At 47.0% G+C, this 21,746-nt stretch overlaps 1 protein-coding gene across 1 annotated transcript; it reads left to right on the top strand.

Annotated features, from left to right (window-relative positions):
• Positions 1–419: 419 nt before the first annotated feature.
• Positions 420–21,467, top strand: RAC1 (Rac family small GTPase 1). The gene is made up of 6 exons (XM_082645512.1): positions 420–664; positions 10,192–10,263; positions 13,045–13,162; positions 18,674–18,736; positions 19,482–19,641; positions 19,836–21,467. The coding sequence occupies exons 1-6, from the start codon at positions 630–632 to the stop codon at positions 19,964–19,966; spliced, it is 579 nt and encodes a 192-aa protein (XP_082501638.1). The 5' UTR covers positions 420–629; the 3' UTR covers positions 19,967–21,467.
• The last annotated feature ends 279 nt before the right edge of the window (positions 21,468–21,746 follow it).

Consider the following 21,746-nt stretch of genomic DNA (forward strand, 5'->3'; position numbering starts at 1 on the left):
TCTTTATAGTTCTAGGTTGCGAATTTTCTAGAAGGGCCTTGTCATCACCTAAGTTATGGGGATCACAAAAAACAGATGTCCACCCCTTGGGCGGCCTCCGACAGGAGTTGGTCGCCGGCTCCGGGAGCCGGCTCCTGGAAGCCGGGGCTCCCCTCGAGGCCGACCTGGGCGGGCGGGGCGGGGCCAGGACCGCGGCCGAATCGCACAAAGATGGCTGGCGGCCCGCCCCGCGCCCGGCTCCCGGAGTCCGGAGCCGAGCGCTCCCGAGCGTTCCCGAGCGCTCCCGAGCGCTCCCGAGCGTCCCCGAAGCCTAGAGAAACACCGGGAGCCGCGCGGGCGGGAGCGGCCCCGCCCCGGGGCCTGGGAGCGGAGGCGCCGGGGCGGGGGAGGGGAGGCCGGATGTGAGTGGAGCGGCCATTTCCTGTTTCTCTGCAGTTTTCCCCAGCTTTGGGTGGTGGCTGCTGCTGGGCTCCGGCTTCCCATCGGCGGAGGGCAAGGCGGCGTGGACAGCGGCCCCGGCACCCCGCGCCCCGCCGCCCGCAGCCGCGCGCCCGCCCGCCTCGCCCCGAGCTCTCCGCTCCTCGCCTCAGCGCCCGGCCGCCGCCGCCGCGGCCCAGAGAGCGGCCCAGATGCAGGCCATCAAGTGTGTGGTGGTGGGAGACGGGTGAGTGCGCGGGCCGGCGCGGGGGTCGGGGGCCGGGGCTAGGGGCCTGGCGGGCGGGCGGGCGCCGCGGGCTGGCGTGGGGCCTGGCCGGGCCTCTCCCGGGCGGGGGGCGCGGGGCGGGGGGCGGGGGCCGCCACCCTCCCCGGGACCGGGCGACGCGGGCCTGGTTCCGGCTTTTTTTTGGGGGGGTGTGTGTGTGGTGGCGGGGGGGATCTGCGGCCGGAGGGAAAGTGAACTCCACCCTCCCGCTTTCTCCCCGGCCCGCTGACCGCTCGGCAGGACTCGCCCCGGGCCGCCACCCTCCCTCGTTTGCCTGTAGTTTGGGTGGGTTTAGGGAGTTGCCTTTCTTAAAAAAGGACCCCCTCTTGATTTTCCCATTAACCTCTCGAGTTTCATTGAGACCTTTCGTGGGTCCCGGCGGTCCCAGCTCGGTCGTAAGGGAGGAATTTGTGCACGGGCTTGTTGGGGGTGGATCCTAAACTGATTCGCCAGGGGGTGCCTTCCGCTTGTACTTAAGCCACTTTTCTGATTTTTTAAGGGACTCTCTGTTTGCTATTAAGGTGGGGAAACTTTTAGGATTTCTAGCTGCGAGGAGCTGGGTGTGCTTAATTAAGACGGTTCCTTTCTCGGAACGTGGTGTGGTCATACATTAAAAAAAAAAAAAAAGGAAAGAAAGAAAAGAAAAGAAGAAGAAAAAGCTGACCTTCGCCTCATGCGTTAGGTTTGGGATGTAGCAGAACAGCCTTCCTGAGTCGGGCCGCCCTGTGACTCAAAACAGTTCTTTAAAAAAAAAAAAAAAAAAAAAAGTTCTTTTCACTACTGTCTGTGGTGGTTCCCGGCCCTAAAGGAAGACTTGTCTTAGGCAGTTTTTTCCTCCCCTGGAAACAAGAATCTCAGTGTAATCCGAGGAAAATCGTGCGTCTCAGCATGGTTCGAGTACATGAGCGTTAACAAGGAAGCTCCAAGAATTACTACCAGTTGCAGCAAAGTCAGAATGCAACTGGTACCTATTTGGAGTCTTGTAAAGTCGAACGAAGAGTTCTGGCATCCCTGTACCCTAAACTTGTTATAAGGGCTGGTTTGCTTTTATGCCTCTCGGTGAATTTATCAGTTCTCGGTTTCTTTAGATCATTGTAAGTTAGACATTTGACTTGTTTCTATAATTCAGACCCCTGAAGGACAATTAGACAACTGATTTTTTTAAAAAGATGCCCTCTGTATGATTTGTCAGGCTCACAAATGTGAAACGTTATTAACACTTCATAGTTCTGTCTATATAATTAAAAAGTGTAAGTTTCTATTTAGGAATATGTATAGTAGTTTTGTGTTTTTTTAACCCTTTAAAAGAAAGCTTTAATTTGGGGGAAAATGTTCAGTTAATTGATTTAACAGTGAAATCACTAAATTCATTTAAATGAAGTTTTGATCCTTTTGCTACTGAATTAACTGAGCATATGTCACTGTCTTAGGAACATTTTAAATTATCTGAACTTCCTTTAAAAAATAAGAATGCGGAATCAGTAATACATACTAGTTTTTTTTAAGTCATATTGCTGATAATCCATTACCTAATCCTAGAATGTAATATTCTTATTTGAAAAATTTAAAAACATAAGCACAGAAGACATATTCAGTTTACTTAATTATACTTACAGACTATGGACCTCTACTGTTTGCCTTGGCTTGTTTATCTAGTCAAATACTTGTTGAATGCCTACTGTGGGATCTGGATCCTTCCTTCATATCCCCACCTCACCACTTATGGGGAAACCCTGAGCCTATCACTCATCCCCCAAGAGAGGTGCCTCAAGGGGAAATTGTGAGGATTAAACAAGATGCTGGATATTAAGTGCCTCACAGGTGCCTGGCCCCTACTGAGTGCTTAGTGAGTGCCAGCTGCCAGTATTTTTATTATTATTGCTGTTTCTATTACTCTGAGGCACCGCTAGGCTCTGTGGAAGGAGTGTTAGGCATAAAGCACGGTGACCTAGAGTTTTCTGTCCGTTTTTTAGTACTGTATTTGACATTGATGTTGACATTAGAAGTGAAATGTACCTTTACGAAAAAAATTGATCCGTATTACTTTAAATCAGGGCTAACATGTAGCAGATATGGCTTAAGTGAAAAATCTAGATATATACTTTTTCCATCAAAAATATTTTCCTGGTTTTATCTGAATAAACTATATTCCTGGTGGGAATGTTTTATTAAAAAATTGTTACAGCTGTAAGTGCGGGTCTAAATTTTGTGGCGTGAATGTTGCTTAATGTTGTGGAATTTCAGGCAATTAGGGGCAGTTTAAGCAGGGAAGGCAAACTGGTTGAGGTTCCACAAATTGGAGGCTTCCTTATTTTAAAAATATTCTTGGGAATTGTGGTTAAAGGCTCTGTTGTAACTGTATCATAATTAGCACCAATTAGCCTATATTCTTCTTTTTCTTTTAGAACTTAGCTTCTGCCTCTGACATTGTTTTTTTTTAATTAATTAATTAATTTTTGGCTGCATTGGGTCTTCGGTGCCATGCGCGGGCTTTCTCTAGTTCAGCGCGCGGGGACTACTCTTCCTTGCGGTGCGTGGGCTTCTCGTTGCGGTGGCTTCTCGTTGCAGAGCACGGGCTCTAGGCGCGCGGCCTTCAGTAGTTGCAGCACGTGGGCTCAGTAGTTGTGGCTCACGGGCTCTGGAGTGCGGGCTCAGTAGTTGTGGCGCACGGGCTTAGCTGCTCCGAGGTATGCAGGATCTTCCCGGACCAGGGATGGAACCCCTGTCCCCTGCATTGGCAGGCGGATTCTTAACCACTGCGCCACCAGGGAAGTCCCCAGGCCTATTCTTCTAATGGATTATTTCCTATACACCAATTCAGTTGGCATTGAGTATAAAATGTGAGGTAAGTTTTGATGCTTTTTTTGTTAATCCTTCTGTTGATCCTGATTCTGTTAGTCTTTCCTGAACATGGGGTTTGTCACTTTAATTTGGGGAACCTCTGCCCCACGATTTTCTCTCAGCTTTACTTAGGTAAGACAGCATCTCACATTTATGATCAGCCACATTTTAAATTGGCTGCACTGTGCGGCACGTGGAACTTCCCCAACCAGGGATCGAATCCGTGCCCTCCGCAGTGGAAGCGCAGAGTCCTAACCACTGGACCTCCAGGGAGGTCCTGAACAGCCACTTTTAATCGTGCGTTGTTTTGGCTTTGCTTGACTGGGAGGCTGGGGGTGAGTGACTTGAGCCCCCGCCCCCCATTTCACTCCAGGTGGCGTTAGTGGTCTCTCCGGCCCAGTGTCTGATTTAGACATTGCTGTCCAGGAATTTTTTTAGTTGAGCATGATAAATGCCTTCCATGATGTCATCTTGATAGGAATGTACACCAGTTCCTGCCTGCTTCCATGGAACAAGCAGTAATGGCGTGATCCATGAGTTTAAGTTTCTGCATTGCCTTCTAAATTTATGTTTAGTATTTGAATCTGATCTTGGTTGGTAAAATTCTGTGTAATGTGTTTTTTGTTGTTGTTTTAATTTCAGGTGATAATTCCAGCTAAAAGTTTGGGGTTGGGTTCAGTGAAGGAGTATCAGGAGTCCATTTTTAGAAACCTTAAAGCCACCCTTTTATAACTGTCTTTTGCTTTAGTCAGTTAATGTCTTTGTACTTCCTACTTTTCCACCTCTGCATCATCAGGTAGGTCTAACTTAGAATTGTAGTCTTCCTAGAAAGGAGATGTTTTACCAGGGATCCTGCTACCAGGGCAGTTACCACATGTCACCAGACGGAATTTTTTCTTCCAGCATCTTAATGTGAAAAATGTCAAACATGGGAAAGTTGGAAGAATTGTGCAGTGAACACTCATATACCCACCACTTAGATTCTGTAATCAAGAGTTTGCTCTATTTGCTTTATCACATGGGAACATGTTCCCATTTGGGGGAAGTAGTTTAAGAGGATTTGATACAGAAGTTGATTTTGGAAGGAGAATGGGGGTGACACACAGTTAGATAGAAATTCTTGGCTTTGAACTCTGCATCTTTAGCTGACCCATATAATCAGCTACCCCAGGGTTAGGCTTGGTGGTTCTAGAACGAGTCTGGAGTAACGGCTGCTTCAGATTTGAACTCTATCGTAGGTGGCATCTTCAGCCTTGAGTGTTTTAGTAACTTAAGTGTTGAGAATCTGAACTTTTTGAAGCCTCCAATGGTGATAATGACTGGCTTTCTCTAAGTTGGTTGGAATGTCCCCTGTTGGTGGCAGAACATCAGAATTTCAATTAGGGTTTTGTGTTTTTGTAGCACTAAATTGCTCTATTAATCCATACATTTTCTGAACTTACTCTCTGCGTAGTTATACATTTACTGAAGGGCTGGTGTCTTCAGTAAATGTATAACTGAAGTCCCCAAAACCCATTTCTTGGCATAAATTGAGGACTTTCATTCAGGGTCTTTCATTAATGCAATAAGTATAAATATATATTTGATACTTATAATTAACATTCCACTACATTCTATTAATTTGTTCTTAAGATCCTAGGTACTTCTAGGGATTAGGGGAGGGGGAATTAGAAGGGAGTCAGAAGGAACAAAATTCCAGTTATAAATAAGTACTAGGGATGTAATGTACAAATGATAAAGGTAATTAACACTGCTGTATGTTATAGATGAAAGCAGTTAAGAGAATAAATCCTAAGAGTTCTCATCACAAGGAAATAAATTTTTTCTACTTCTTTAATGTTGTACCTTTAAGAGATGATAGATGTTCACTAAACCTATTGTGGTAATCATTTCATGATGTATGTAAGTTGAATCATCGTTAAACGCCTTAAACTTATATAGTGCTGTATGTAAAATATACTGCAGTAAAACTGGGGAAAAAAGATCTAGGTAATTTTAGACAGCAATACAGGCTCCTTATTTTGGTTTACAATAGTCATTGGAGAAATCTGGATTTTCTGTCCTACTAAGATCAGTTTATTTATTAATTTTTTTAAGGCAATGCAGAATCTTCTTCTTTTTGAGTTTCCTGGATCCCTTTTTTCTTTCTTCTTTTTTTTTTTTTTTTTTGGTCTGCTCTGGGTGGTGTGTGGCATCTCATTAGTTCCCCCATCAGGGCTCGAACCCATGCTCCCTGCAGTGGAAGCACAGAATCTTAACCACTGGACTGCCAGGGAAGTCCATCCCTTACTTTTTTGTTTTGTTTTGTTTGTTTTGTTTTGTTTTGTTTTTTGTTTTTTGGGTTTTTTTTGCGGTACGCGGGCCTCTCACTGTTGTGGCCTCTCCCCTTGCGGAGCACAGGCTCCGGACAGGCAGGCTCAGCGGCCATGGCTCACGGGCCCAGCCGCTCTGCGGCATGTGGGATCTTCCCGGACTGGGGCACGACCCCGTGTCCCCTGCATCGGCAGGCGGACACTCAACCACTGCGCCACCAGGGAAGCCCCATCCCTTACTTTTTTTAAAAAATAAATTTATTTATTTTATTTTTGGCTGCATTGGGTCTTCGTTGCTGTGGGCGCGGTCTTTTCTCTGGTTGCGGCAAGCGGGGGCTACTCTTCGTTGCCGTGCGAGGACTTCTCATTGCAGTGGCTTCTCGTTGCAGAGCAAGGGCTCTGGACTCATGGGCTTCAGTAGTTGTGGCACGTGGGCTCAGTAGTTGTGGCTCACAGGCTTTATTGCTCTGTGGCATGTGGGATCTTCCTGCACCGGGGCTCGAACCCGTGTCCCCTGCGTTGGCAGGCACATTCTTAGCCACTGTACCACCAGGGAAGCCCCATCCCTTACTTTTTTAACGAGGAAATTGCCAGTGTTTCCAGATTTATCGATTTTTATGTGCTTTTAAGTTTTGGTTTATAGGTTTCAGGAAGTAACACTGAAGTTTACTGAAAATTTTTTAAGGAAAAGTTTCCCTTGAGGTTCTCCTGATGGAAAAATAAAGGACATAGTAGGAACATAATTTACTGGCTTTGGTCTTGATTATTTCTACAAGATAGAGCAGGAGCATAGATAGGTTTAAAAAATGTGCTCAATTGCCGTTAGATTAAAATGTTGTGTGATGACTCACTGTCACTTAAAACTTAAATAAATATTTTCTATGTACATTGTCAACTTTGTAACCCGTAAAAGAACTAGTAACAGTTGCGATTATTTATCACAAATAAGATACTTCTTAAATTAAAAAAAAATGTGTTGATGTGAATGTTCTTCTAGTAGACTCATGTTCACTTTCTAGAGTTACAGCATCTTTCAAAGATTAAAAAGAGACCGAACCGAATAGTTAAATATATAAAATTGGAAATTCCAAAGCAAATAGTAACTTCCAGAAATTATGCAGCAGCATCAGTCAAGACTGACCAAATAACTGCTTCCATTCTTTCTGTGGAGAAAAGCTGTGACTTTGTCTAGAGCCGATGTTGACTTTGGCCTCTAGCATTTATTTGTGGAGTGTGTTTAAAAGCGGTGAATAAATACACTAATGGGAGGTAAATAACCTTTTCTTTTTATCTGTTTTTTAAAATTAAGTAAACATTTAAATCAAAGGTTGGACATGTATTTATTTAAAAAGTCAGAATTTTATACTTTACTAATTTTCTTATAGAATACAGCTTTTTAGCAAATGATTGGTAATAAAATTTCATTTAGTATCAGGTGATGCCAGTACCTTGAACTCCTTTACAGTTAAACCTTTCAAAAGATGAAGCCTCAGCTGAAGGTGGAGTTTCAGGAAAAGAAATTTTGGAGCATTTAAAACACAGTTGGTGGTATTTATAGTGATGGCTTTGTTCCTCATACATATAGGAGAGACTCAGGACAGGGTCTTGAAGTGAAACTGTGATATTTTAACATAACAGTTAAAACTTTTAGAGCTTCTCATCTTTGACATTAAGAGGCAATAACTATTCACATTTTTACACAGCAACATTTGTAATTTTGGAAAGAGATTCACTTATCATGGCCTTAGAGTCCACTCTCTTCCTCAGCTACCACGTCCAGCCCCTGGCCAAGCCACGCTTCTTCAGCCCCATGTCTCGGTAGCTCTTGGAGTGGCCCACTTCTCTGCACCCTGAAACCCCCTCCACGGTCCAGGCCACCAGGGCTGGTTCCTGGAACACAGTGGCAGCTGCTTCCTTGTTTTCAGCCTCCAGTTTCAGCTTCTTTGGTCCTCTTTCCACGCTGTCACCAGAGGCTTCTTCTAAAAATGCAAATCTAATGGTTTCTTGGCAACAAGAATCTTCTGTTACTTCCCAAGTAGCATCGAGTTCCAGGCCCTTAGGGAGAAGAGAGGACAACGTCTTCAGATTCCCCTTTGCCACTTACCCCTTCTTTCTTCATCCTTCGGTTCTACTGGGCTTCTTGTAGCCCGGGTCTCCCCACGTGCTGTAGTGTTTGCCTAGAATGTCCCTCCTTGCTGTGTACCCACGCCTCATCAGTCTCAGTGACATTGCTGCCTCCAAGACTAGGTTAGATCCCTTTGCTGTACATTTCCAGAGCATCTTTAGTAACACTTAACCACACCTATAATTTTAGGTAATGACTGCACTTTTCATTTTTTAGTTTAATAACTGCGTAAGTTCCATGAGATCTTGTTCGTTGCAGTATCTTTAGCACCTAGTGTACTTCGGGCATAGCACCCAGTTTGTTGGTACAGATTGAAATTGCATCAGTGCTCACAGTAGTTTGGTGATGGAGTTGGTAGTTTTGCATCCATCTTACAGTTGAGAAAACTGAGGCATAAGGAAGTTGAAACTGAAACAGTTCCAGCCAGTAAGTGGTAGAGTTGGCTGTGGGTCGCACATCGGTGACAATGACTTCAGATATCTCAGACTCCTACTCATTCAGGTTGGTTTTTTTTTTTTCTTTAACATTCTAAGCTTTTAACAAAATGTATGGCCGATGAGTCATTTCTGTTTAGAAAGCCTTTAGGAGTTGGACACTAGCTCCTGATGAGGTCATGTTTGACTGTGAGGCCTTTGGGGTGAGGGAGTTCCAGCTTTTGTTAAGCCTTAATACTGTTACGAGTGCGGCAAGTATTGGCAAGACCGCCTGGGCGTGTAATCTGCTCTTGTTGAGAGGTTTTTGCTAAGAGTGCGAGGAAAATAGAAAAGCACTTAACTTCTTTATCGTGAGTCCTAATTTATAGTAGTAGTTGAGATTGAACAACAAAATCTTACGACTCAGAACTCCAGTGTATCTCGTGACCTTGATGAGCCAACAGAGGACAACAGGGAGATGGACCCGTGTAAAGAGCATTTATTTGGTGAGCCCTTGGGAGGCCAGGGACTCTGAGAAGCCCCTGAAGCCACCCTGTGAATGTTGGAAAATTTGGAGAACGTGTGTTGGCTACTGGTGCAGTGATCGTCTTAATTTTTAGGTGACACCCCCCTGAAAAAATTTTCAAGTGGTTGGGAGACCTTCATCACCGCCCCGGCACACTGTATCTGCTTCCAGTTGTGCGGGAGGCCCTCCTGTCTCGGGAGTATTTCTACATTCTTCTCTGTTACTTCTCCTCTTTGCAGCTGTTTGGGGAGTTTACTCCAGCGTCCCTGAGCCATTAATTAAGATGTCTGGAACGTAATGTGTTAGCTGCTCTTAAAGTTTTTGGTGGATGTGAGGATGTGGCAAGTGGCACGTGAATGCAGATGAATTAAAGTGGGAGCAGTTGTGTGTGGTGGTTGGTGACTAAGCACTCTCTTTAGAGAACAGTTGTCACTGATGGCCAGAGGGGAGGCTTTAGGAAGGTGGTGGGATTTTGAGCTGCCCCTCGGAGGCAGCAAAATATATTACTTAGCAACAAAATGGAAGCTGGAGAGGAAAGCTATGTTTGCATATTAGTATTCATCAAAATAATTTGAGGATAGATTTGTAGAGTCTTGGATGAAAGCCTTCTAGAGATCTTCACAGAAGAGACTTTCAGTTTAAAAATACTTTTCCCGGGGACTTCCCTCGTGGTGCAGTGGTTAAGAATCCGCCTGCCAATGCAGGGGACACGGGTTCGAGCCCTGGTCCAGGAAGATCCCCCATGCTGCGGAGCAACTAGGCCCGTGCGCCACAGCTACTGAGCCCGTGTGCCACAACTACTGAAGCCCATGCGCCTGGAGCCTGTGCTCCGCAACAAGAGAAGTCACCAAAATGCCGGTGCACTGCAACGAAGGGTAGCCCCCGCTCGCCGCAACTAGAGAAAGCCCGTGCGCAGCAACAGACCCAACACAGCCATCAGCCAATCAATCCATCAATCAATTAATTTAAAATACTGTTCCTGTTCAACCTTGTGCGTATTAACAAGTATTTCTTGACTATTAGTGCTAATACCGAAAGCCAGAACAGAGTGAAGCCTCTGGACTCTGCCTTTCTGAGTAGTTCTAGTTTGTTTACCTTAAATTTCAGGATGAAACTGTGTAGTGTTAAATAAAAGGTTATAGAAACTGTTTAGGGCTAAGTACTTGATGTATACTTCTTGATTTTTCTATAAGTTATTTTCACCCAATAATGAAATCTAAGACCGCATTCATGTTGACTAAGCAACTTACACCATGTTTTTCTCTCCTTAGAGCTGTAGGTAAAACTTGCCTCCTGATCAGTTACACGACCAATGCCTTTCCTGGAGAGTATATCCCCACTGTGTAAGTATCCTGAGTTAAACTGGAAATTAACTTGTCTGTGATGTGTTGCTTTGGATTCTGTTGACCTTTGTTCTGCTCTGTCTTTCTTAATCCTTATGCAAACAGATGTGATTAATTTTCCTTTCAATCACTGAGGTCTCATTATAAGGTATTTGGACTTTTAAAAAATACTTAATCTGGGGGCTTCCCTGGTGGCGCAGTGGTTGAGAATCTGCCTGCTAATGCAGGGAACATGGATTCGAGCCCTGGTCTGGGAGGATCCCACATGCTGCGGAGCAACTAGGCCCGTGAGCCACAACTACTGAGCCTGCGCGTCTGGAGCCTGTGCTCTGCAGCAAGAGAGGCTGCGATAGTGAGAGGCCCGCGCACCGCGATGAAGAGTGGCCCCCGCTTGCCACACTAGAGAAAGCCCTCGCACAGAAACGAAGACCCAACACAGCCACACACACACACACAAAAAAGTAACATGTTCAAGTACAATTGGTGTCTTTAAAAAAATAATAATAATCTAACGTAAAGTTTCTGCACAGTGATGAAGCACACAGCTTTCCTAATTGCTTTTTAGATATTCAGGAAGTGAAAGTTAAACCAACTGTGAAGTACAGAGACTGGATAATATAAGAGTTTCAGATAAGTTTGGCTTTCTGGGCTGTGTGTGTGCAGGGTCAAGGAACTGGAACAAAATACTCCATTATGTTTTAACTGGCCTTTCCTGGCGAGTAATCCACAATGGTTACGTGTCACTGTTGAGTTATTGGGCTTTGGAATTGAAACCAGGGTGTGTGTGCGTGGTGGGGTGTAGAGTGGGGGGATGGATGGGAGGACAGAATCAGCTACTGAGCTGCTTATTCCCTGTTGGCAGCAGAACTGGGCAGGGGTGGAAAAGTGCTTTTCTGATGATGGGGCGACCGGGGAGCCTCGTAACGCACCGCCCTGCTGCCGGGAGCTCCGTCCTCATGGCTGCGGTGCTGCTGGAGAGGAAACGCCTCACTTCCCACTGTGCTCACCCCCTCAGACACAACAGGCACATCTCGGTGTCCTGTGTGTGTTTTAATATAAGTGGGATCACACTGTCCTGAATTTATGGTGGGGACTTTCTTAATGTCCACATGTAGCTAGAGCTAAATCATTAACAGCTGTTACTGACTGAAGTGCTGTAGTGGACTTAACCACTGGTCGCTTGGCATTGCACAGACAGGTCTGGCTAAACATCATTGCACGTGTCTTTGTGCACATGTGATAGATAATTAGAGGAATTGTGGCAAGGCAAAGGAACGGACACTTTACACTTTGATAGATGCTACACAGTTGCTGTCCCACAAGCTGTCACTTTGAGCAGCTGTGACTGAAACACCCCCTTCATACATACTGTGGTTAACATGAGTTGAAAAAAGTGACCTCCTCATTTGCATTTCTGGTCACCGGTGAGGTTAAAATCTTTTGAATGTTTACTGTCCGTGTATACTAGTCTTCTGTGAATTGCCTTTTGAAATCCCTTGCTTGTTTTTCCACTGAAAATTCTTACTGGTGGAACTTGTGTGTATGAGAAAGATGTACCCCTCTGTCTCTCGTTTGTCTTTGAACTTTGATATGGCGTCCTCTGCTGCTTTATGTAAACATGCCATTCTGCCTTTTCCCTGAGTTTAATGTCTTATTAAAAATGTTCTGTAGGATTTTTGTAGCTGAAGTTTTTCTTTTTCATTCAGAGTTTATTTTTTGGTATGGTATGAGGCAGGAACCTGATTCTTCTTCACAGGTTGAAAAGAAAAAAAATCCCAGTACCGTTTATTGAATAATCTGTCATCTTCCCACTGAAGCAGAAATACAACATATGAGACCTTTTCTTTATGAAAGCTGGTTTGGTCATTAACTTTTATAAATCACAATGGAACTTACTCAGACCATGACTTTGCTGTCACAGTGTAGTAAGATTCTAAGTTTTAGTCTTAAGTATGCAAAAATTAATTCTGGAATTCTATTTTAAAGGCTGATGTGTTGTATTCTGCTTGGCACTTGCCCTGGTTTACCTTGTGATGCCAGATTTTAATGAGCTACTCCATGGTACTCGCCGTAATTTTTTAATGTCAACCTTATTTTCCCCCCGTCAGCCTGTAGGCCTTCTAGGCTTCCTCTTCTTGTAGTTAAACTAGTTTGTGTGTAGCAGCCTCAAATTAATTTAAATACCTGTGTGAACTCACTTTGAAAGCGTTACACAGTAGCTTCTCAGATCCAGTTTGCTTTGCGTTACCCTGCACTTTGGCCGCAAGGTGGATGACCAAGGCTCAGCTTGGGGGGGTGTGTTCTGGAAACACTGCCAGTGAGCCGTCCTGGCGTGCCCCCTAACTGAGAATGACTCACACGTGTACATGGAAAAGTCAACACGTGGGGTTTGAAAGAGGGATTAATTTTATACTTTATTTCTTCCTGGGGAGAAGACCCTTAATGTTCTCTTCATTAAAGGCAAGCAGGTTTTTATTGCTGACAGCGACTTGTTTTGGTTGAATTTAGTAGCTTGTTCCTGTTTTTCGGGTGTTTTTCTCAAGTGCTGCCTTTGTTTCCCTTACGCTCCAGTTCCTGTTTTCCCTCTGCTTCTCAGCCCTTGGGAGCCTCGCCTCGCACCTGCAGGCTGGGCTGGGCACCTGCTGGCCTGGCCGCCGCTGGGCCTGCCTCGGCCTCCTCAGCTTTCTGCCTCTGCGACCCCAGCCTGGGCACCAGTCAGCTCCCAGTTCTGTGCCTTGTGCTCCACGGCTAGAGACTAACCATTTTCACTCTGTTCCGCAGCTTTGACAACTATTCTGCCAATGTTATGGTGGATGGAAAACCGGTGAATCTGGGCTTGTGGGATACAGCTGGACAAGAAGATTACGACCGATTACGTCCCCTGTCCTATCCGCAGACGGTGAGGAGTACGACTGATTTTCAGCTTGTCCTTTACAGCTCCTGATGAGTTAATTAATTCATATCACCTCTGGATTTGCTTATATTGCCATCTTTGGGGTATATCGAGTAATAACAAATAACATTAAATTAGTTCAATAGTGAATATCCGCCTAGATGCAAACCAGGGTTTTGCTTGTTTTTATTTTTTGAGCATTAGCGTTATTAACTATGGCACTGTGGGTTTTACATTCCTCCGTGTAGTTTTAGGACAGCCGTCTGAAATAGGTATTGTTTTGTTTTGGCTAAATAGTTTTAAGAGCAGTTAGTTTCTAGATTAGTTTGCTTTGTGACGGTTTTGTACCACAGAATCAAATTAAGCAGTGAAGATTAAGGTTTCTTTAGATCAAGTTAGTAACTAATCTTACAGGTTTAATACTGTTTTTCTATAAAATCCATGTTCGTTTTTTGCAGCTTTAGTACCTAAATCTCCTCAATGTAGGTTGAGGTTTTAGCTTTATAAAAATGTGTCCACTGTGTCCAGTCAGAAAACTGTTAGATTGGGTTTGCTTGCCTACCAGCTAGTAGTAGCGCGTCTCTTTACCAGAGCTAATTAGATGGAGCCGTGGCTGGTGGACACATGGTCAGAAGCCACTTTTCTCTCAATAAGCAGTTGTCTTACTTGTATCACTTGCTCCTTGTTACATGTCTGTTCTTTGTTTTAAAAGTGCTTTTTAAAACAGCTTTGGAGCGTTAGTGACTAACTGGCCAGGGCAGTTTGCACGGAGGCAGTTGAGCGAATTCCCCGGGTTCACATTCCGCCTCCCGTTCCTCGCCCTGTGACCGGGCAGGTTTCTTCACCTCTAGTCCTGCCCCGTTCCTCGCAGGGCTGGATGAGTACAGATGGAGAGCGTAGAGCACGTGGAACAGCCCCGGGCGTGTCGCTGCTGTTGGGACCCCTCCTTGCGTTTGTGTAGCTGTGCTGGTAGCTGTGGGGAGGCCCTCGGTTCCGAGCTGCATCCAGAGGGGAGGAAGATGCGGGACTGGCTCTCCGCGGGCCGGGCAGCCAGAGGGGTTGGGGTCAGGGAAACGTGCCGGAGAAGACAGGCCTCCGCCCTTGCACTGATTTAATTATCACTTTGTTTTGGGCGGGAGTGTGAGTGAAAAGAAGTAATTAGTTCTAGTCTACCCAAATCTTGTTTTTTTGCTTTTGAAATACGGCTTTTTCCAAGCAAAACTTACTGTCTTTTGCATTTGCTTTCTGCTAGAGGAATTGCCAAGTTTCTTTCATTCTTTCTTTTTTTGGTCCACGGCATGTGGGATCTTAGTTCCCGACCAGGGGTTGAACTTGCACCCCCTGCATTGCAAGTGTGGAGTCTTAACCGCTGGACCGCCGGGGAAGTCCAGGCACAGTTTCTTTGAGCTGTAGATTTTTGTTGATTGTCCTTTAGCCAAATTCTGGGAAGAGTGCTAAACAAAGACCAAAACCATAAAATGGGAGACTTGAATTGGCTGGCTTCTCAGTTAATCTCCAGGTAAAAGTTAACTGTGATTACGTATTAAAAATCAGCCCATAGTCACCAAATGGTTTGAATTCTTCAGTATTTTTCAGTAGAATAGTTTAGGAAACCGTTCCATCCCCAGTGGGTGCTTGCTGAGTCCAGGTTTCAAAGGCATCTGCGTTGAGTGGTAGAGTAGGAGTCCCCAGCCAACTGGATACATCTGGAGGGCGGCGTGTCACTCCTGAGAAGTGAGAGCCGTCTGCTGTGACGCGGGGGGTCCGGGAGGGTGGGGTCCAGGGCAGGGTGCGGCTTCTTCCTCTGAGGCGGTCGCTCGCAGTAAGTCTAAGGTGACTTGGCGAGACCCCCGCTTTGCATGCTGAAGAACACCTAGATAAGTGACACATTGAATCAGGCGGTAGTGTGTGAGGCCTGAAATCCAAGTGGGTGTTGTCCTTTCGGGGCCAGGACTGGAACTTTCCACATCCCATCTGGGGAAGGCAGTGGACTTGCACTGCAGTGTGTAACCCACCCCTCGCCAGCTTAGGAGCAAAGAGGGGCGGGCACCCAGCCAGCAGTTAAAGCTGTGCCTGCCTGGACTCCTTTGGAGACGAGAGGGTCATCTTGGCTACCGAGGGCCGCCCCGAGCGCTGAGATGCGGGGCCTGGAGGGTCTCCTTCCTCGGGCCATGCTGTGCTGCCAGGAGGAGCAGACCCTGGAAGGGACAGGCTGGCACCTGGATTTCTTCTTGGCAAAGAGAAACCTCTGAACTTTGTATTAAATGAAACCCGGTGTCTGGTTTGCAGGCCTGTTTCTGTGGCTCATCCATGACGCTGCCCTGACCGCTCCTGAAGGGCCAGCTGGATGATTTCATACCAAGATCTCCCCACTCTCTAGGTCTTCGTGACCTACAAAGAGACGTGTGTTTCCTGTGGTCATTTAATCCTGGCATCCTCTGTGTAGCTGAGTTAAAACTGTTTAAACCATTAGCTTCCACTTGGTTCTCCAAAAGGTGGTGGGCACGGGGTCATCATTCGGAGCGGTGAGGTCCAGCCCCCTCGTTCTCCTGGGAGAGGCTGGGCCGTCTGCGGACGGCTCCGCCGGCAGGGGGGCGGGCGGGAGCGCCACGGGCTGCTGTCAGTTCGGGGCCTGTGAGGGAGATCGGGCTGCGGCACAGGAGTCGAGGTCGGTGGAGGCCCAGGGGCGTCTGGTGTGGGGAGAGGACAGGCCACCACGGAGGGAGAGTAGCCTTCAGACCTAAGGGGAGATGGGCCTGAGACCCAAGACAGCAGCTCAGGAGGAATGACGCCGCCCCAGGACACGGGAGTGACCCTGTGAGGAGGGCTGAGGACAGGAGCACAGCGCGCACGCCGTGTTGGGGCGTCAGGTCGGAGAGCAGAGGCGGGAGGGGCCGGACGCTTGGCGGTTAGTCGTCAGAGGCGCGGAGGCGTTTGCTTCGAGCCGTGTTTGGGCCAGGGGCAGAAGGAAGAGGAAGGAACAGGCAGACGGTGTCACGTTAACGTGGGACGGGAAGCCTGTTTCTTCTCCGTCAGAAAGACGTTCTGAAAGATGCAAAGGGTAGAACAGGTGTGGTTAAAGGATATGTTGAAGCTGAGTCTTTGTGGCCGATCCCCACGAGTCCCTGTATCACAGTGAAGCTTTGGCATCGCTTCAAGGTCTCGGGAGGACCAGGCTTCAAAAATAGCCCATAGATTAAATCAGGATAGTTCGAGAGACTTCAGCATTTCGCTTTAAGCTGTAAATCGGAGAAGCTTGAGTGAGAAGAAATTAAAATAGTCGTCTCGCCTGTCGTTCTCCTGATTCTAGAATTCCAGGTTCTCTGTGGCTGAAGAGCAAGTCTTCAGTTCTTACTGGAGCAGCGGAGTGAACTGAAAGCACAGCGATCCACGCTGGACGTGCGGGCACTTGCGGGCGGCCCCTCCACGCACACGGGGGGCGGGAGCAGCGCCGTCCTCTCAGTAGAGCGGGTCCCTGAATTTGAGCCGCACTCCTGTGAGGTCACAGCCCTCACACCCGGCCGCCTTCCTGGATGGCGTCTCGGCCGAGAGGCCTGCCGTGCAGACGGCCGCATCTCCTGTTGGCTCCGGCTGGGCTCCTGTCTGAGAACTTGGCCGGAGAGCTTTGAGAGGTGTGTCGTTGCTGATGGACGCCCTCGCTGAGGGTGGGACACTGCTCTGACACGTCCTTGCTGAGCGGAAGCCGTGGGCTTCATGCTGGGGAAGGAACCTGTGCCGCCACGGGTTGAAGGCGTGCCTCGGCCTCCACCATCTGTGACCTTCACAGGGTGACGGAGCGATTCAGCAGCACCTGGCGTTATAGACCCGCTAGATCTTCATCTGCTTTTAGATCCCTTGGGAGGGTTGAGACGAAAGTCAGATGAAGAATAGGTAACTGGTTATATTGATTTTTCTTCTCGCTTTTTACTAAACTCAAACAAAGTTCTCATGCATTACTAGGTTGGAGAAACGTATGGTAAGGATATACCCTCCAGGGGCAAAGACAAGCCGATTGCCGTATGTAAAACTTTCAGTCGACTTCAGTTTCGAGCTTTATCTGTTCTCTCGTTTCACTTAGTTTTCCTAGGATTTCCTATTGAGCCTCACGTTCCTTGAGTGTTTTATATTTAACGCACTCAAGGTTGGGGTTTTGCCTGACAGTTTACCTACTGGCTTGAATCAGAGCAGTGTGTGAACTGCTTTCCTCCCCCTCCCAGGGGACAGGAGGGGCTGTCGTGAAAGGGCCCCTGTCCAGGCTGGTTGGGGAAGGAGTGCGGAGGCTCTACCTTGCAGCTCACGTGGCCCGAGTGCTTGGCGGGAGCGGGACTAACTACGCTGCGGGCCCTCCTTCCTCCCGCTTTGGTGTCCGGTGTGCAGGGCCTGGCGGGCGAGGCTGCACGGCGCTGGTGAGCTAACCCACCCCTGCTTTGAGATGTTGTGATCAGCCCAGGTGCCGAGATGCTGTGGTGGTTCTTGGCCAAGCTTGTGCATGTTCTAGCATTTCCAGCGTCATTTACGAAAAACTATTGTGTGGGATGTTTCTTCCCTTTCAGGTGCAAGATACCAGCTGGATGATCGCAAGTGTTAACTTGGGAATTGTGTGCATTTCACAGAGTAGCCTAATTGCCCTTTTCCGGGAAAGTGTTTCATAAATCTAGCATTTTAGAAACTCGTAGGCATTTTTTAACACGGGTAAATATTTAAATTTCACTTTTGCTTTTTTGGCCATGCCTCGTGGCATGCGGAATCTTCGTTCCCTGGACCAGGGATCAGACCTTTCCCCCCCTGCGGTGGAAGCGTGGGGTCCTAACCACTGGACTGCCAGGGAAGTCCCAAATTTCACTTTTTACACAATACGGCGCGAGTTTTCCGGAGGCCCTCCTTGGGTCTGAGAAGCTGACAGCTGGCAAGACGCCACTTACATACCAGATGGTCCTCCCTCCCAGAGGGACGTGCCTGTTTAGCGAATTCTTGAGACCCGGCTTTGTGCCTGGGACTCTGACGGCAGTTCTTTAAGAAGCAGTTGAATTGGAACCCAGTGACCATCTAAAAATGTTTGTACTTAAGATTCTGATGGGAGCGTAATGAAAAGCATACCATTTGAGGATAACAGTTTTTAATTTGAATCTGCTTTTGACGGACTGAAACCAAGTTTTATAGAAATATCGCCATAGTACCTGACACTCGTTCTTGTCCCCGTGTAGTAACAGAGCATTAAGTTAGTTCCCAGTGGGAGTTGGGAAGGATGGAAAAGAGGCCTCCCAGGGGTCTAGATTTGATGCCTCTCTGTAGCCTCGAGTAACTTAGAGCGTATCTCGTCCTCCACTCCCCTTCTCACTGGTAACTGGTGCTTCACATGCTGGTTCTGGTCTGGGAGTGTCTGACTACACTGCAGGGGTGTCGGGGAGAAGGCGTATGCCCTGGTCCCATGCTTCCCTCCCAGCAGCACTCAGGAAGCAAAGTGCATTCCTCACTGTAAGACTGTTTTCTAAACACCTCCCTGTTTTCTTTTTATAGGATGTATTCTTGATTTGCTTTTCTCTTGTGAGTCCTGCGTCATTTGAAAATGTTCGTGCAAAGGTAAGTGGGATATTTTAGGAAAATATTTTGTTACATAAATGTCACTCTCAGGAAGAAACATTAAAAAATAAAATACCATTTACTGATAGAAACTTTCAGTTATTTAAGTTGATTTTAGTAATTCTACTACTTAGGTAATTTTTTACATAAGTAATCAGTTTTTTGGGTACATGACTTGAGTATGCAGAGTTCTAAAGTCTCAAGGTCTGATACAGAAGTGCCGTGTTCCTGGTTAAAATAATGCAGCACTTCGGAGTCGGTCTAATAAAAATAATGACCATACTTTCTACTCCGGCATCTTTCATGAACGTAGTGAAAATGACAGGCGAGAGGCCCTTCAGTTGGGATCTGGGACGTGTCTGGTGGGGGTAATGGCAGCAGAGCTGAGACCTGGGTCCAGATAGTTTTAGTCTCATCCTTGAATATGTAAGGGATTTTGAGATGACCTAAGAACCTGGCCTGTTTTACCAAAAACAAAGTAGCTGGTGGGGGGCGGGGGGGTGGGGGGCGTCCCTCCTCTCTCCTCTCTCACGGACAAGTAGAGCTGTCAGTAGGGGCGTGAGTCCTGGGCTCCAGGCTGGCTAGGCACACACCGCAGCCAGTCGGTGGTTCTGGAGGGTGTGAGCTAGGCAGGGGGACGTGGTGACCAAGGGGGTGGTTGATGCAGTTGGGCACCTGTGTGGATACAGTTCAGGCGAGGGCGGTTCCCAAGGAGAGGCTGACTGCCTCCTCTGCTGGTGCCTAGTGGTACCCTGAAGTGCGACACCACTGTCCCAACACTCCTATCATCCTGGTGGGGACGAAACTTGATCTGAGGGATGATAAAGACACGATTGAGAAACTGAAGGAGAAGAAGCTGACACCCATCACCTACCCGCAGGGCTTGGCCATGGCCAAGGAGATAGGTATGGAACCCCCCATTGTCATGTCTGCTTTGCCCACGTTTTTATTTTCGTGATGGAGGCTGCAATCCCGCCTGGGGAAGTGGACTCGGGGTCTGGCTTGCCTTTCGGGACCCCGCAGAGCAGGGCCCTCGGTGCCCTGTCAGGGTGGGGGGCGCCCCCGTTCTGATCTGAGGGTGAGGCTGTGTTTCCCACAGGTGCCGTCAAATACCTGGAGTGCTCGGCGCTCACGCAGCGAGGTCTCAAGACGGTGTTTGATGAAGCTATCCGGGCGGTTCTCTGCCCGCCCCCCGTCAAGAAGAGGAAGAGAAAATGCCTGCTGTTGTGAACGTCCGGGCCCCTCCCGCCTGTCCCGTCCCCCAGGACCCTTTGTACGCTTTGCTCAAACGGTGGAGCCTTCGCACTCGATGCCAAGTTTTTGTTACAGATTAGTTTTTCCATAAAACCGTTTTGAACCAATCAGTAATTTCTAGGTTTTGTTTGTTTAAAGTGTAAGAGTTCAAACTTTCACATTCTATTAAAGTTTAGCCCTAAAACGACAAGCTTCCTTAAAGCCTTATTTTTCAAAGCCCCTATTCTTGCTCAGATTAAGAGTTGCCAAAATACCTTGTGAACTAAGTTGCATTGTTGGGCTAAGAACACTAAGCACTAAACTGTTCAAAGACCTTTGTCTGGAAGAGACTAGCTTCTGAGGCAGGAGATGCAGACGCTCGCTAACGAGTTTCAGACGCGAAGAGCAGTACAGCCTCCTTCCTGAAACGTTGCCATTTAATGCATCCTGACTTACCAGCCCACGTTCACTACCTAACACTGTACTGTACGTCGTAATGAACGAGTGTAACAGCTCAGCTCTTTGGATCAATCTTTTTGATTTCGTAGTGAGATTTTTAAAACAAATTAGTGTATTAGCTTTTGTGAGATTTTGAACAGAGCTTTTACTCCCGTGTTCCCTCCGATGAAGCATTCTGCTCTGGCCGTGGGTGCACTGGGTGGAGTGTGTGGAACACTTGTGATCAGAGGGTGAAGACAGTATTTTAACAAAATATGGAGATTAATTTACACTACATTGTATACGTAATAATTAAACTATTAAAAGTGTCACGGGTAAACGTTTTAAAAGGTTCGTTTCTGTCAAATGCAGTAGATGATGAAGAAAGGCCGGTATTATCAGTAAGTGTTTTCTTAAGCTTTTCCTTTTCCTTAAACGTGCCCATCCCTCCTGAAATTGGGCATTTAATCCATCTTTGACCTCATCATTCTCATAGTTGCTAACTTATTAGTAAGTGCTTTTCTTATAGAACCCCTTCTTAATGAGCAATATGCCTCCTTGTATTATAAAATCGTTCTGAATATGCATTAGAAATTTTTTTTTTGTAGATTAGTAAAAGTGCATTCCTGTTTTCATGTTACCTTATCCAAAGCTAGTAAGCGCTTTCCTTGGTTTTCTAGTAACTAGGTGTAAAAATCCTATGTTGCAGCTTTACAGTTTTTAAAATACTTATTCTTAAACTGTAAACCCTGCCAGATCACCGACACTGCACCTGGACTAATCACACTGACCGCCTCTTGCCTCGCAGCGTGCACACGCTTCCTGTCCTTGCCCTAACGATGTCCCTTGGGGTCTGTGAGGTTGTCAACCCCGTGCTCGTGCTAACGAAGCTCTGTACAACTTACCCACTGGCAAGAATACGAGCTTGGACCTTTCAACCACCAGAACAACATTTTTTAAATTGACAGTTGCAGAATTGTGGAGTGTTTCTACATGGATCTTTTGCTAATGCGATTAGCAGTGTTTTGCATGTATGACTTAATAAATCCTTGAATCATGATCGGTAATACTGGAGTTCTTGAGAGCTTGGGGAACCACCTGCTGGGGTATGTGTGTGTTTGCCTCCCTGTAAAACCCTGGGTCGTTGGATGTTCATTTCCAACGCACGTTTTCATGGTGGTGGGGACAGGGAGCGGCCCCTCTACGGGGAGAAGATGGAGGAACCAGCAAACAAAGAGGGGGCGTTGAGTGACGTTCGGTTTGAGACCTGGCGAATGTTGGCGAGACTCGTGATGTCCATGCGGGGACGTGTGTCAGCATCTCGGGCCAGAGCTCTGGG

This window comes from Mesoplodon mirus, assembly GCF_964341445.2.
Source record: "Mesoplodon mirus genome assembly, chromosome: 15".
NCBI classification, from domain to species: domain Eukaryota; kingdom Metazoa; phylum Chordata; class Mammalia; order Artiodactyla; family Ziphiidae; genus Mesoplodon; species Mesoplodon mirus.